The sequence below is a fragment of the Garra rufa genome, chromosome 9 (assembly GCF_049309525.1).
Source record: "Garra rufa chromosome 9, GarRuf1.0, whole genome shotgun sequence".
Lineage (NCBI taxonomy): Eukaryota > Metazoa > Chordata > Actinopteri > Cypriniformes > Cyprinidae > Garra > Garra rufa.
The window spans coordinates 19,353,296-19,369,259 of NC_133369.1; the positions used below are offsets into that span (position 1 = coordinate 19,353,296).

A 15,964-nucleotide genomic window follows, 5' to 3' on the forward strand; every position below is an offset into this window, starting at 1 on the left:
AGAATTGGAGAGATTTGTTGAGTCTTGGGATCAGAAAGCCTAAAATAAAATGATTAAACCGCCCCTACATCACCACATGTTGTTCTAGAGGGTTTCAAGAAAAATCCTCCTGGCTCATCCAAAAACAAACTCCAGCATATTCACTTGTCAGACATGATTGGAACTTCAAACGGGACTGGCTTCTATGGTCAGATGAAACTAAAAATGAGCTTTTTGGCAGCTAACCCTCCAGATGGTTTTGGTGCAGACAGGAATACAAAGTACCCCATGTCCACGGTTCAAAATACTGCTAGGTCTTTAATGTTGTGGGCCTATTTTTTTGCCGGAGGTCCTGGACATCTTGTTTAGATACATGGCTTCATGGATTCAATCAAATACCAGCAGATAAAAAATCTAAACCTGACTGCCTCTGTTGGGAATCTAATAATGGGCCATGGTTGCATCTTCCAGCAGGACGATGATCCAAAACAAACATCAAAATCAACACAGAATGAAGCTTCTACCATGGCCGTCCCAGTTTCCTGACCTGAACCCTGTATAGAAACGGAAGAGAAGAAGCACAAACATAAAGCTGGGAAGAGAAAGATTCAATCTAGAGAGATTCTGTATGAAGGAATGGTCTCCGATCTTGTCAGGTGTTCTCCAAACTCGTTAGACATTGTTGGAGAAAACTTAGAGCTGTTATCTTGGGAAAAGGACGTTGCAATAATTGGGTGCCAATAATAGTGGCCAACGTGAACTAGAGAAAAACATTTATTTCATAATGAGATTTCACCCACATGGTTTATTGTTTTACTTCAATGACAGGTTAGAATTTTGTGAATTTTTTGAATGAAAGATCAAAAGGATAAATTCCGTAGATTTATTTTCACATCCACCTTTGCTCATATTTACCAAGGGTGCCAATATTAGTGGAAGGCACTGTATGCAATCTTCTGAACAAGGTCGTTTTTATAAATTCCTCAAGGCTAAAAAGGTAAAAAGGTTTACCTTTGGAAACCCCACCCCAGTGACAGATTTTGTACCTTTTTTCTGTGATTATATAATGGCAGTTCCATTTACAGCTCTTGTTCTCATTAGTCACTTAAACATGTACTGGTGTTGATGAATGGCAGAAAAGGTCTTATTTCTATAAAAATTGTTGAACATTTATAATACCAATAAAAAGTTTAAAATGTAATTTATTCTGGTAATGACAATGTTGTCCTGCTTGATATTTTAGTTTCAGGGTTCTTATGAAACTGATGAATAGAACAGAACTAAATGTATTTGAAATAGAATAGTCTTTGCTGAATAAATGTATTGTTTTCTTTAAAATTAACTAACTTACAAGGATATTAACATGTTGTGAAGAAAACCTGACTGGTTTTTGCCACTAAAGCCACACCATTTAATATTGATATTCATATTTGTAGCACAAAGGATAAGCGGTGAGTAACACACTGAATTTTAATATTTTGTTTAAATATACATTTAAATATTTAGCATGTCTCACAACAAAATGTGAAATAATAGCACATATATATTTTTTAATAAGCACAATGCAGCATCAGTTTTATTTTTAATACAAAAACATAACTCTCCAGTTAATTTTATACAGTGCTATGTTGACTTAAATAAATCACTGAATAAAATGTACACTACCAATCAAAAAGATTTTTTAGGATTTTAAAGAAGTCAGCAAATACATTTAGATATAGTTTTATTATTTAAAATAACTGCTTTCTATTTGAATATATTTAAAAATGTAATTACTTTATTCTTTTCATTTCAAATCTTGGCATCATTATTCCAGCCACATGATGCTTCAGAAATATTATTATTTTGAAAACAGTCTAGTACAATTTTTCAGGTTTCTTTGATAAAGAGAAAGTTCAGAACAATAGAATTTATATGAAATAGAATTTTTTTAATATTATAAATGTATTATCATCACTTTTGATACATTTAAAGCATCCATGCTAAATAAAATTATTCATTTTTCAATTTCTTTTTTCCGAAAAAACAAAACCTGACTCCAAACTTTTGAATTGTATAGTGTATAATGTTACCAAAGCTTTTATTTCAGATAAACGCTGATCTTTGGATCTTTCTATACATCAAACAATCGCGATGTACTCAACTGTTTTAAATATTGATGATAATAATAATAATCTTTTTCAGCATATTAGAATGATTTCTGAAGGATCATGTGATACTAGCTTTGATCACAGGGATAAATTACATTTTAAAATATATTCAAATAGAAAGCAGTTATTTTAAACAGTAAAATATTTCACAATATTACTGCTTTTGCTGTATTTTATATTAAATAAATGCAGGCTTGGTGAGCAAAAGAGAATTCTTAAAAAACATTACAAATCTTACAGTTTAAAACCTTTTGACTGGTAGTCCATATATATATTTTCCTGATATTTGGATTTCATGCTCAAAATTTAGGTTAAGCTATTAGGCAAATAGCCCACAGCCCTTTTAAACAAAAGTTGTAACATACCCCCTTCCATTCAAACAGACTACATCAAATACAATAATCACCCTAGAATGTACACTGCTCACGTCATGTAACAGTGCACCTTTTCAGATTTTAAATATAATCACACCATTCCTTTATTTCCTTTAAGTCAATACCATTAAATTATTCAGTGGCACATTTAGACTCAGTGTCAATGGTATCATTCAGACTGTAGTACAGGTCAATTAAACTTCTATCACAGTGTTAACATGACTAAAATGTGACAATATGTCACTCTTTGGTTTGTATTAGTTCACGGTCTGCCCATTCTTTCCATCCGCCTGGAAAATACTGAGCCCTACAAGAAAGAGAAACAACTTAAATTAGACAACTAAAGCAAACGGAACATTGATATACAGCACTTTAGAACTATAGCACTATATTGATCTTAAACTGGTTTCAAAGTGCATTTTCCTTGATTAAAATAGTCCTAAGAAGTGATCCTTTTCACAAATTAAACTGTATAAAGAGGCAAAGAAACAAGCTGTTGTTTTATTCGACTTTTACTTCAAGGTGGAAGTAATCATCCAAGATGTTCATGTCTTTCTTTCTTCAGTTGTAAAGAAATTATGTTTTTTGAGGAAAACATTTCAGGATTTCTCTCCATATAATGGACTTCTATGGTGCCCCCGAGTTTGAATTTCCAAAATACAGTTTAAATGCAGCTTCAAAGGGTTCTAATTGATCCCAGCTGAGGAAAAAGGGTCTTATAGCGAAATGATCGGTTATTTTCTAAAAACATATATAATTTATATACTTTTAAATCTCTACACAGAGTACACATAGAGCTAGAAAAGACGAGCATTTGAGGTTAAGAAGTATATAAATTGTACGTTTTTTTTTTTTTTTTTTTTTAGAAAATAACCGATCGTTTTGCTAGACAAGACCCTTCTTTTCTTCGCCTGTGATCGTTTAGAGCCCTTTGAAGCTGCATTTTGGAAGTTCAAACTCGGGGGCACCATACAAGTCCATTATATGGAGAGAAATCCTGAAATGTTTTCCTTAAAAAAACAATTTCCTTACGACTGAAGAAAGAAAGATGTGAACATCTTGGATGACAAGGGGGTGACTGAGTACATTATCCAGGGCTCTAGAGTGCGACCAATTTGGTCGCATGTGCGACCTAATTTCTCAATGGTGCGACTAAAAAAAATCAAAGGTTGCACCGGTGCGACCAGCCGTTCGAGGGGGAAAAAACGAAACTCCGTCACTCTTAAAGTCTCCCTGTTGCTCAACAACAGACACACATTAGACCCATATCGTGGTCTAAACCAATCAGAGATAAAGGACGGATCCCGCCCCCCCTCTGATTGTCCGTGGTCCAGATATTCCTGTACGTGTGTGTACGTTTGAAAATGCATGTGATGCAGTCAGGTTGTCTCTACATTGTCAAGCGTTTACAATGCCTCCTCCGCAAAAACACGGACTGGATCGCGGACTCCATTCATAAAAAACGAATTTACTATGGCGCGGAATGACACGTAATACGTTGATTTCTGGAATGATAAATCAAAAGTTGGTCTGTCACTTAATTCAAATCGCGATATGGACTAGTGTCTATGAAAACTGAAAGGCAAAAAGACCGTTTAAAATGAATCCTGCATGTTCCGTTTGCCTCTATGTATTAATGGTGGAGACGTGTATTTTTTTTTAACTACACGCGTATAGGCTACTGAAGCGTTCACGGTGACGCTCCCGCTAATTTTTGGCATTTGCATCTCACATGAACAGATAAACTCAATCTCCAAACCTACTGTGTCACTTTTACCGTTTCATTTGAGAAAGCATCATATCATACTGTTCACAGATACTTCATGGCAACCTGTCAAAATAAGAGTACGGTTTAACATGAAACTGAACAATATTAGTCCTGTATTACTTTTGTACAGTATAATGTAGGTGTTTATATATTCCTATTTATAAATCATATGTTTGCCAAAAATTAAAAAGGTTTATTTTTCATTTGATTAAAAATAAATACATGTTTATGCTTTCATTTGATTATGAGAAAAATTAAAACAAGAATTTCGAAAAATAAAATTAAAATAAAAAAACAATTTTAGAGCCCTATTGTTCAAAACATTAAAATAGAGAGTTTTGGACTTATTTTTTCACTGAAATGTTTTCGTTATTACACAAAGTAGGGTAAAGTACTGGGGGAAAAATATGCTTCAAATAAAGAACTTTATATTGACCAGATTGTTAGTTAATCATTTACAAGTCAATATTGCCTATATGGACAGGGATTAAAAAAATAAATAAAATAAAAAAGTAAAAAAAAAGTGAACTTGTAAAACTGCGGTGTTGAATGTGATGCGGTTGAAAATTTGGGTGCACCTAACTTTTGTGCTGGTGCACCTAAGAAAAAAAGTTAGGCGCACCAGTGCAACCAGTGCAAAAAGTTAGTCTAGAGCCCTGTTATCTGTAAATTTTTGTTCTGAAAGTGAACTACTCCTTTAAGGCAAGAAAAAGGTGGATAGGAAAAAACGTGAAGAATAACAACGTGCAAATGGTAAAACTGTTTGCACTCCAAAATAGTGCGCTCATAATTAAGATAATGCATTCAAATAACATGATGAGACACCAATTTGCAATATCAAGCAGCAAAACCAGCTGTTTTGTAAGCTAAAAATAGCTGGATGTGGATGAGACCTGAAGCCTGACCCATAAAATTTACAAATGGCCGTGCCCGTTCTTACAGGAAAAAAGGTTGATAATAAGCGCAACTGCTCACTTGGTGTATCCTAAAGATACTGCAGTGTCCAGGCCTTTTTTGCTTCTTACACCAGCTAAGCAGGTGAACACTACACTTTGAGATTGTGATGGCATGACTCCTCCATATTTCTCCTTGAATTCATCAGGCGTGAGCTGGAGTGCTCCATTCAACTGTCCCACTGCAGAAGAGAGGATACAACATTGTAATTTATATAAAGTGTCTTTAAATATCCAGTATGTACTCTGACTTACATGGCACGTTAATTGACCCTGGTATATTCCCATATTCCCTGAGTTCCCACGGCTCACGGACGTCTATAACCACACTAGTTTCAGAAAGCAGGAGTTTCTTCAGCTGTTCGTAGGACACTTCTACTGAAGGCTGACTGGAAGAGCTGAAATTCCGTAAAGAAGTACCATCATAACGATTGACCCGGATGTCTGAAAGACAAGTTTTGACACGTTTGACCAACAGAGGCCGTTCTTCTGCAACACGTATAGTTGTCATGTGATATTTTATCTTTTAAAACAAAAATGTCACCTTTAGGACAATTCATACACGCTTAGGATTTAAATACGTATTACAGCCCAAACTTTTCCAAATACGTAGAGACAGAAACTGCATGTTAAATCAGTAAAGATGAATGCAGGATTCACCGTGACTTTTACATGTATTTGTATTAGATTTAACTCTTATATATCAATACTTCAGTATTTCAACACTCACGCTGTAAGCAACGCAAATGTGTCCGGCATGAAGTAGTTGTTAGTTGTCTTGTAACAGGAATGACACTTCTGCTGGCTAAAACGCGGACAATACTCCTCGTCAGCCGTGAATAGATATATAACGCCATGCTAAGAGTTATGGTAATGGAAGCTACAAAATGACGACGTTCCTTATATCTTGTTTTGTATCTAAATATTGACGAAAACACGGTGGAACTGATCGTAAATTACGTAGCTGGACTGCAGCTACCATTACTCCTGCACGCATGCGCACAACTACGTATTACCTGTGACGTAGGCTACTCTCCTTTAGCCCTAAACTCAAAAACCTCTCCTTTAGCCCTAAACTCAAAAACCCAGCCTCTAATTTGCATTTTGAAAATGTTTTTTTTCTTTTTGGATATTTTGATTATGATAATATGAATAATGAAGCATTCGTTATTAATCTATATTACTAGTTAAGTTTCACATTCATAAATTTGTTTCACCCTGTTTTACAGTGTTTTATAAAGAATTGGAAAACTATTTCTGTACTATTCTTCATAGTACTAATAGAAAAGCAATCAAAACTGTCCGTTTATGTTCTGTCTTCAAAATCTTTGAGTAATGTAAAGGTCAGGCATTTCTTTGATTGCAACTTATTAATTTTTATTTTATTTTATTTAATTTTCTTTTATTTGTTTTAAGTTTCCCTGACTTTTAATATATGTTGTATTTGTTTGTGTCTGCTGCTTAAAGCATAAATAAAAATAAAAATAAAAAACCTCAAAAACCCAGCCGAGTTATATTATCTCATACATTTTTTATTTATTCGCTTTTCTTTTCTTTTCTTTTCTTTTCTTTTCTTTTCTTTTCTTTTCTTTTCTTTTCTTTTCTTTTCTTTTCTTTTCTTTTCTTTTCTTTTCTTTTCATTTGTTACTACCAGTCAAAAGTTTTTGAACAGTAAGATTTTTAATGTTTTTTAAGAAGCCTTTTCTGCTCACCAAGCCTGCATTTATTTGATTCAAAGTGCAGTAAAAGCAGTAAGATTGTGAAATATTTTTACTATTTTAAATAACTGCTTTGTATTTGACTATATTTTATAGTGTAATTTATTCCTGTGTCACATGATCCTTCAGAAATCATTCTAATATGCTGATTTGCTGTTCAAGAAACATTTATTATTATTATTATCATCAAGATTATTTTTTCAGGATTCTTTGATAAATAGAAAGATCCAAAGCTCAGCATTTATCTGAAATGTAAAGCTTTTGTAACATTACAAAACATACAACTATACAATTTAAAAGCTTGGAGTCAGAATAATTAAAATAAATTAATTAAATAAATGATTAAATAAATTATAGAAATTAATACTTTTATTTAGCAAGGATGCTTTAAATTAATCAAAAGTGATGATAAAGCTATTTATAATGTTAGAAAAGATTTCTATTTCAGGAAAACGTTCTATTCATCAAAGAAAAAAAATATTCAGCTGTGTCAACATAATAATAATAAATGTTTTTTCAGCAGCAAATCAAAATATTAGAATGATTTCTGAAGGATCATGGGATTGGAGTAATGATTCTAAAAAGATACAGAAATAAAATACGAAGAAATGCATTTTACAGTATAATATGTAATGCTAAATATTTTGGCATTTTTTAAATAACAAACGAGAGCAAATGTAACGTTTATTTATTACGTTTATTTTATTATATTTAACAATAATATTGCATGCTCAAAATGGCCTTTGTGTTTACATGTATACAAAACGCCACAGTACAGTACTGTACAGAAAAATACTTCGGGAAGAACGGAAGCTTTTGTGTAACTAGTCAAACGAGTTTGGCCATACAAGTATCCGTAGTGCGTCGTTGAGGATGTGACCACGTGACACATGTGATACTTGTGCTTTCTGTTCCTCTCCAAATGCCACCAAATACGCTGACAAACTCCGTAAATCAAAATATAAACTGTATCTCGGTAGTCCTCGATTCTTGATTGTCGACGTGTTAGATCCTAACACCAAACCTACCAGCAGAAATTCTTCCGTATTTATAAACTTGGAAGCATATGTAAGTTATCAGCTTCGCTCTTCCACCTGGCCACTTGACAACTGACGTTCACTTGGTAGTGAGCCTGGAGAGGAGGGCACCATAAAAAGGGTGAGCTGGGTTTATTACTATAAGCCAAAGACCATTTAATGTTTATAGCTACTCTTTTAAACTACATTGTGTTATAAATAGATCTGATTTACTACTAAACAAGCAAAGGCCTTTAAGCAGCCGGTACCTGCTGTCAGTACTTGTATCAGTTACCTGAGCAAGTCTCAGGTGTCGTGCTCTTGTTTGCTTTGCTGCAGTGGCTGTGCTAATAATGAATTCCCTTGCATGTCTTTATTATTCTCACTTACTGATTCGTGGTTATATAATGGTTATACTGTTAATAGGAGACTTGCTTATCACATTTTTATTCAAACGGTCCTCCTTTGGTACAGTATATGTGAGGTTCAGATAGGACTGGTACTGACTGTAATGTCTGCTATAGTAGGTAGTAGTAGATAGGAGATAGTTGAGATGGAAAGGAAAAATACTCAGGAGTATCCATAGATTCATTTCAGAGTTTTAAAACTGTACGTCTTTATGTAAAAACTAATGTTGTTGAGGAAAAAAAAATCAGAATATGAAATATAATGTCAGTTTACATGTTGCGAGTCTTGATTTTAGCAGTTGATACCCGTTTAGTTACACTGGATTATTTTAAAACAATAGTAATTTATATTTGTAGCAGTTTTTAGCTTTTCAGTTACATTGAATTGTTTTAATATATATGTTAATTTATATTATTGGATCAGATTTTAGCCTTTTCATTACATTGGATCTACACTGTTTTTTTTTTTTTAGCCGTAGTGTTGCATTGGATTATTTTAATATAATTGTTTTTTAAAGCTGCTTTAACCTTTTAGAGAAGATGGATTGTTTTAACAGAATTCTTTTAAATCAAAAGCCATTTTGTGCCCACCTTGGAAGTTTGCCGAGGCCCTCTAGTGAGCCTCCAGGCATATGTGTTGTAATAATGTTCAGAGTTTTAGGCTCTAAACACTATTTAAACTGTGCTGTGGGCTCTCATACTTAGTGGGTGACTTTTTTCCTAGATACAAATGCGGCTGAAAGACCCCTTCTCTTTAAAAACCGCAGACATGACCAAGCGGTCTAACAAACCTAAGAAGCCTCGTGATGAAGACTCGTCTGACGAGGTTGGCGGTAAGAAAATGATTCAATGTAATTTCTCATGCCAGTACATTTTTCGTGGGATGCTTGGTACTCATTGCAAAAATCACAGATAAGCATCCAAGGCAGTTACCAGAGATTAAGGATTTGCCATGCATGAAATGGCAATGAGTTTTTTTTTCTGATTTTTGCAATGAGTACCAAGATTCAGATTTTGAATTTACTAATGCTCGCATAGAATTGTAAACTGTGCAGTAAAGATGTATATTTTGGTGTCGTCCAGGGTTAACGTGCCAGCATGTGAGCAGGGCTGTGGACCTCAGCTCAGTAAAGAAGGCAGTGACAGGCAGTCTGTGGTCGATGTGCTCCGACTGCCTTAAAGAGAGGAACTTGCTTGAGGGAGAACCAGCAGGAGGACATGACATCCTTGTGTGCCTCAAGTGTGGGTTCCAGGTGAGATCTTCTCATTCTGCACTGTACAGCAGTAATATATTGTGTTATAATGTTGGTGGTTTTGTCAGTGTGCAGTCACAGGTTGTTAGTGGCATATTTGCATTTCACAAATATTTCTTGACTTCCAAAACAGACAATTTATTTAAGACATTTACACACAAAGCAGAGATCAAAAACAAATCATTTTTAAGATGTTTTATGTGCTATAAGTCACACTGATGTGTCAAAAAGTTTGTGGGTTGGTAAGATAAAAAAAAGTGGTTGTTCACCAAGGCTGCATTTTTTTAAATTAAAAAATACCGTAAAATCAGTCAAAATGTAAAATACTGTTACAATGTAAAATAGGTGTTTTCTATTTTTTAATATATTCTAAATAGTAATTCATACCAGTGATGACAAAGCTGAATGTTGAAAGTTCAAAATAACAACATTTATTGCAAATATATATTTTTTGTAACAATGTAAAAGTTTATTTTCTGAATAAAAATATGAATTTATTTAAAAAAATCTTACTGACCCCTAACATTGTTGTAAAAATTGGTGATAAAAAATATAGGCTGGCCTTACACACAACAGTGGCAGTTGGGTGCTGCACAGTTTAAACCCAAATAATGAAGTTTTATTAGGCCTTAAAAGGTCATATTATTCACTGACCTTTGGTCACGCAGCATTTTCTAAAAGTAATATGAGTGTCCCTACTGTTTCCTTTGCCTTTTACCCACAGTTTTTGTGTGAGTCATTTAAGTCATAGCAGCACATTTGGTTGTAAGGTTTCTTGAGGCTTGATTTAACAGTGGGAAAAAAAGATGTTTGCATGTTTGTCACTTGATTTTGATTGACCATTCAGAACAGGAAATAAGTTAAGAATTCTACTAAAACTTGTCCAAAACTTTTTTTTTGTTTTGTTTTCAAGAGTAATATATGGTAACCTTTCTATTGTGTCTCTCACTTTCAGGGTTGTAACCAGGCAGAAACTCAGCATTCCACAAAACACCAGCAAGCTCATCACTCTGACTCTCACTGTATTACCATCAGCCTCAGTACATGGAAAGCCTGGTAGGAAACATCAAAAGATGATATTGTATTTCATAAATATTTATCCTTATGCATTTTGTGAAAGATCATTATATAAACAAATGTTTGGGGTTTGAGCAAGGTGGCATTAAATACAGTTTTTTTTTACTTTCTGTGAATCAAAAATCATTCACAAAAATATTAAGCAGCACAACTGGTTTTAGCATTGATATTAATAAAAAATGTTTCTTAAGAACCAAATCAATTTATCAGCGCAGGTATTTCTAAAGACTGGAGAAATGGCTGCTTTGTCACAAAAATAAATAAACTTTTAAAAGTTATATTGAAATCGGTTATTTTAAATTGTAACGATATTTCACAATGTTGGTATTTTCTGTATTTTTGATCAAATGAATGTGCCTTACATTAAAAAGTATTTTGATGATTGTTTTGCTCTCCTTTAACAGGTGTTTTGAATGTAAGGAAGAGCTCTCCACTCACTGCAATAAGAAAGCACTGGCTCAGACTCTGGACTTCCTGCAGAAGCACTCAGCAAAGGCCACCTCAGGTAGTTATTTCACAGGGAAAAAAGCAGAAGTGTGACTTCATCTTTAATTATAGAAAAACTCCTCTTTTTTTCATCTGCTAATAGTAGTGACAGTCATTTACGCTGTTGTGGAGATTCATCTTTGATAGAGGCTGACTCTTGTTTAAAGATTAAAATAAGAAAATCACCTTGTTTTCCAGTGCTGACGGGAGCTCAAATTAGAGCAGATTTTTCTTAAATGGCTCTTTTAGAAGCTTCTCATTGTTTCTCTGTACACAGCAATGCCAAGTTGGCACATCTGTCAGTCACTGACCTTTGTACTGGGATCACTGGTTTTTAGGTTTCCAGATACAATAAGGGGGCATACATTTCATTGCACAGTCTTTAGTCTACCTGAAAGCTGAAAATCTTCTGTATTCACTAAAATTTAACAAACTAACAAATTTCATTTGTAGCACTTTTCACAATATATGAGGGCTTTTATGCTTGAAGTAGTTAACTTTGTCTTGTCTCGTGCTTTCATATCAGTGAGAAAAAATTTTGATGCCATAAATCTTTCTTAGCTTAGGCTTGTTTTGGTTACTGTTTAAAGCTCATAAATGTAATGATAATTTTTGTAAGAAAGACATCAAACTGCTCAAGAAAGCCACGGTACAATGACCCCTTCATTTTAGCATTGATTTGTGTCTTATAAGTGATTTATTAAACTTCATGCTGCTGGAATCACAAGCTCTTGGCTCAGACTTTAGCTCCTGCTCAGTGTGTTAAACAGGTGCAACTGGCTGACTGCTTTCTGTCATAACAGCAGCTCCCTGGCTCCACCTAGAGCTCCAGCAGCAATGCTGCCTTGGAAACATGATGAAGCTACTGTTCTACACATTTAGAAATTAGAAGCCTTTTCTCAGTTATTTCTCCACCTAGTCCACTAGTCTTGAAATTTTTTTTAGAAAAGTTGTTTCCAAAATCATCTGGTCAGTGATCAATTGGTGTTATGAAAGATTTTTTTTAAAGTCTGTCTTGTGGTTCATATTTCACTCCAAAATGAGAAGAAAACATAAATGGAAAGGAGGAAATATTAATATTTAAGAAATTGAAGCATTGTGACATTGTTTTATCATAGTTTGTTAATTATCATTAAAAAATGTCACAATATACTCTACCGTTTTTTTTTTTTTTTTTTTTTTTTTTTCAAAATCAATACTTGTTTAGCAAGGACACATTAAATAGTTCAAAAGTGCCGGTAAATACATTTGTAATGTTACAGAAGATTTCTATTTCAAATAAATGCTGTTCTTTTGAACTTTCTGTTCATCAAAGAATTCTGGAAATGTACACTACCAGTCAGTTTTTGAACAGTACAATTTTTTTTTTTCAAAGAAGTCTCCTCTTCTTATTTGACCCAAAGTACAAGAAAAAATGAAATATATTTACTATTTAAAATAACTGTTTTCAATTTTTCAATGTAATTTATTCCTGTGATTTCAAACTTGAATTTTAGCATCATTACTCCAGTCACATGATCCTTCAGAAATCATTCTAATATTCTAATTGGCTGCTAAAAAAAACATTTATTATTATGTTGAAAACAGCTGAGTAGAATTTTTCAGGTTTCTTTGAAAGTTCTCAGCTGTTTTCAACATAATAATAATACATGTTTTTTTTAGCAGTTTTAGCAATTTCATGTTTTTTCATGTGACAGTGAAGACCAGAGTAATGATGCTGAAAATATTTCTTTGGTCACAAGAAGAAATTACATTTTAAAATATATTCAAATAGAATACAGTTATTTTAAATAGTCAAACTATTTCACAATATTACTGCTTCTGCTGTATTTTCAATCAAACAAATGCAGGCTTGGTGAGCAGAAGAGACATTAAAAATCTTTTGACTGGTAGTGTATCTTGATTTCCACAAAAATATTAAGTAGCCACTACGTTAATAACAATTTTCAACATTAATAATAATAGGTAATGTTTCTTGTTTACCAAATCAGCATTTTAAAATGATTTTTGAAAAACCATTTGATACTGAACACTGTAGTGAATTATGACATGTTCTTCCAAACTTTATGAGTCATTAATCCTGTAAAACTTGGTTGAGCAATAACAAATTAAATCATGTACTTTAGCTGTTAAGTGATTATTAAGAAACCATCCAAATTGTTTTGAGTTTCACCTGTACACATAAAAGACAGCTTGTATTCTCTGGTATGCAAACTTAGCCACCATCTCCTTCTGACTTTGACAGTAAATGCCTAAGCGCAGTGTTTGTTACAATTCTCATTTCCCTTTTCAGTGATCAGCACTGTATAAAATTTCACATAGTTGTGAAATATGCTACCACATTGTCCTTGCATGATGCTTAACAGTCATTGAATCCGTTTCCGTCCCTGTCCATGCCCTGATGCTCTGGTGTAGCGAAGTTTAGCACAGTTAAGCCCAGCCTAACTGGTCGGCCGCCACTTCAGGGGCAGCCAGGCTCTTGCTGGAGAAACCGCGCTCCAATTCCGTTACTGCCACATGGCTGCACTCATTAATGGCATTAGGCGCTTGAGTGGTGCTCCGCGGTCGGATTCCCTGAAGAACGGCTGCAGCTGTGTGGCGATCGGATCCTGAGCTCTGCTCCTCCCCCTGCCCTGCCACATCTCCCATGATTCCTCCTCTCTCACTCACTCGGGTCTCATTTTCTTTAGAAGGGGAGCTTTTGGATATAGAGCATCCTCAGCTGTTGGAAGATGGTGGATGTTGTGAGAAGGATTTTTTGCTTTTGAAATAGCTGCATTGTCGTTTTTACTTCAAACATATGAACACAAAACTGATTACTTCGCAACTAAAATTGGAAACAAACTTTTATTCTTTCTTGTTGGGGAGAACCAGGGCACTTCTCTAGATGATAATTGTATATAATCTTGGTCTGATTAAGCCTGATAGACTCTCCGAGCCAATAAACGTGAAGACAGAAAAGGGAAAAACCGTCACCCACTTGGTGATTTTTCTTCTGCTGAGGACCAGAAGGTAGCTGGTGGTGGTCTGTGGTATTTGGCCAGAGTTGGGCCACCTCCTGCCCATGTCCTTCTTACCCAGCTCTTTAAATTACCTGTTGCTATTCTTCCATGCCCATTGTTCCTGGCGAGCCAACTAAATGAGGGAGAAACGGGCGGCCATTGTGGCTGCGAAATGGACTGGCGCTGGCATAGAGGAGCTGGTGAAATTGCATTTCTGCAATATTTGAAGGCCAGGGTTTTTTTTTTTTAGACAGAGCCTGTTGTTGTGTTCGCTTTTTCTCATAGACCCATGGTACAAAAGAGCCCCAGCAAGAATTTTCCAGAATCCATAATAGTTTTCCACAACAACAGCAGGGAGAAGAAAGAAAATCTATTAACTGCGCTCTCTCACCAAAAAGGCCTTCAGCTCAAGTACCAGAGTCTTGGTAGAAAGAGACTTGACCTCAGAGAGCCAGGCTTGCGCTTGAAACACAGCTGGGAAGGCTTTGTTTGAGGAAATTAAAATGTTTTTGCTTCAATAGGCATCAGAGGCTGGCACATGCAGCAGTTGAATCTTTATTTTCTCATATTGATTTTTTTTTTTTTTTTTTTTTTGGTCTCATTTCATATTTTATGAGGCGAGGGTTCAAACTTATTTTGTTTTAAGTTTCTTGCTTTTATTCATTTATTCATTTTCTAAAAGCACATGTATGAAAATGCAATTTGCATGATAATCCTGAGTAAGTGGATAATATTAAAATTCTGATAGAATTGTACCTTGTATTCAGGGTTTTCTTTTGTAATCCATTATGGCTTCTGAGTGTATCTGTAGGTAAACCAGGTACATCTGCATATTCAATAAGGTCATGCACAAATATAACTGTGTCCACACATTTTCAGCACTAATTCTTCACTGTGCGTCTCAAGTAAATTCTGACAGTGCTGTTGTAACGGCAAAAAAACTGTTTACGCTGGCCTTTAGTTTGTAATTTTTTAAAAATAATTTTTTATGAAATAGCGTAGAATTTTAATACATAATATCTGTCATAATATTAAAAATAATTGTCAAGTTGGTAGGGCTGCCCTCGACTAAATATTTTTCTGGTTTACTAGTAGTAATTTTAAGCATCAGTCATATATTAGTCGCATGTTTATTAATAAACCATATAAATCACAAAAATGAGCCTTTAATTGCCTACATAGCCTAATAAGCACACGCAAAAAAGCTTGCCACAGCTCACCGGCAGATATAATAATTATGGATGTGTCAGGGAAAAATGGCAAGGAAACTGCTTTAACGTTTTAATAATTTCTTGATAAATGAGTGCTTTCTTTGCTTTCAGTTTAAGAGATGAAGTCGGCGACACTGATTCATCACCGCAGTAATCTGGGAATATTTGTTTTCTATTTGAATTGGTTTGTTTAAATGTAGACATTTCACTCTTTATAGATATATTTTTCATGTCTGTAATGCAGGTTTACACAGAGTAGGCCTGGGTAATATGGCAGAAAATTAAATGTCTCTATTTCTTTCAGAAGGTTTGACCGATTCTTGATTTTCAACTTGAAAATGTAACTACAACATGTTCCATTCCTGCCGCGACATTCATGTTTTGTCCCGCTCCTGCCCGCATCAAAATAACTTATATGGATTTTTTTCAAGTACATCAATTTAATTGACATGAAACAGTTCTATAACATCTCGTAAATTTCACGAGACCCCATCATAAATGTTCCCAATAAATTATTTGTTATATAGGCTAAGCATCAACATTCACAAACCACTGTTATTCGTAACAGAA

The 15,964-nt window shown here is 34.4% G+C and overlaps 2 protein-coding genes across 2 annotated transcripts in view; one reads left to right on the forward strand and one right to left on the reverse strand.

The window, feature by feature from the left end:
• Positions 1–1,435: 1,435 nt before the first annotated feature.
• tstd3 (thiosulfate sulfurtransferase like domain containing 3) lies at positions 1,436–6,209 on the reverse strand. The gene is made up of 4 exons (XM_073847480.1): positions 5,955–6,209; positions 5,480–5,668; positions 5,247–5,406; positions 1,436–2,810 (listed from the first exon to the last, which is right to left on the reverse strand). The coding sequence occupies exons 1-4, from the start codon at positions 6,079–6,081 to the stop codon at positions 2,744–2,746; spliced, it is 543 nt and encodes a 180-aa protein (XP_073703581.1). The 5' UTR covers positions 6,082–6,209; the 3' UTR covers positions 1,436–2,743.
• Positions 6,210–7,829: 1,620 nt separating this feature from the next.
• The window catches only part of usp45 (ubiquitin specific peptidase 45), a 45,713-nt gene continuing 37,578 nt past the window's right edge, over positions 7,830–15,964 (forward strand). Inside the window, exons 1-5 of the mRNA XM_073846717.1 lie at positions 7,830–8,100; positions 9,090–9,198; positions 9,449–9,618; positions 10,574–10,674; positions 11,100–11,200. Of these exons, the coding sequence (XP_073702818.1) occupies positions 9,096–9,198; positions 9,449–9,618; positions 10,574–10,674; positions 11,100–11,200 (475 nt within the window). The 5' untranslated portion in view covers positions 7,830–8,100; positions 9,090–9,095. The remainder of the gene's footprint in view (positions 8,101–9,089; positions 9,199–9,448; positions 9,619–10,573; positions 10,675–11,099; positions 11,201–15,964) is intronic.

Excerpts from the sequence above, each read along its gene's own strand:
- tstd3 (XM_073847480.1), bottom strand. The coding sequence starts at position 6,081 with ATGGCGTTATATATCTATTCACGGCTGACGAGGAGTATTGTCCGCGTT. Across the intron at positions 5,407-5,479 it reads AGGGTCAATTAACGTGCCAT|TGGGACAGTTGAATGGAGCA; the intron begins GTAAGTCAGAGT and ends TCTCTTCTGCAG. Across the intron at positions 2,811-5,246 it reads GTATCTTTAGGATACACCAA|GGCTCAGTATTTTCCAGGCG; the intron begins GTGAGCAGTTGC and ends TCTTTCTTGTAG.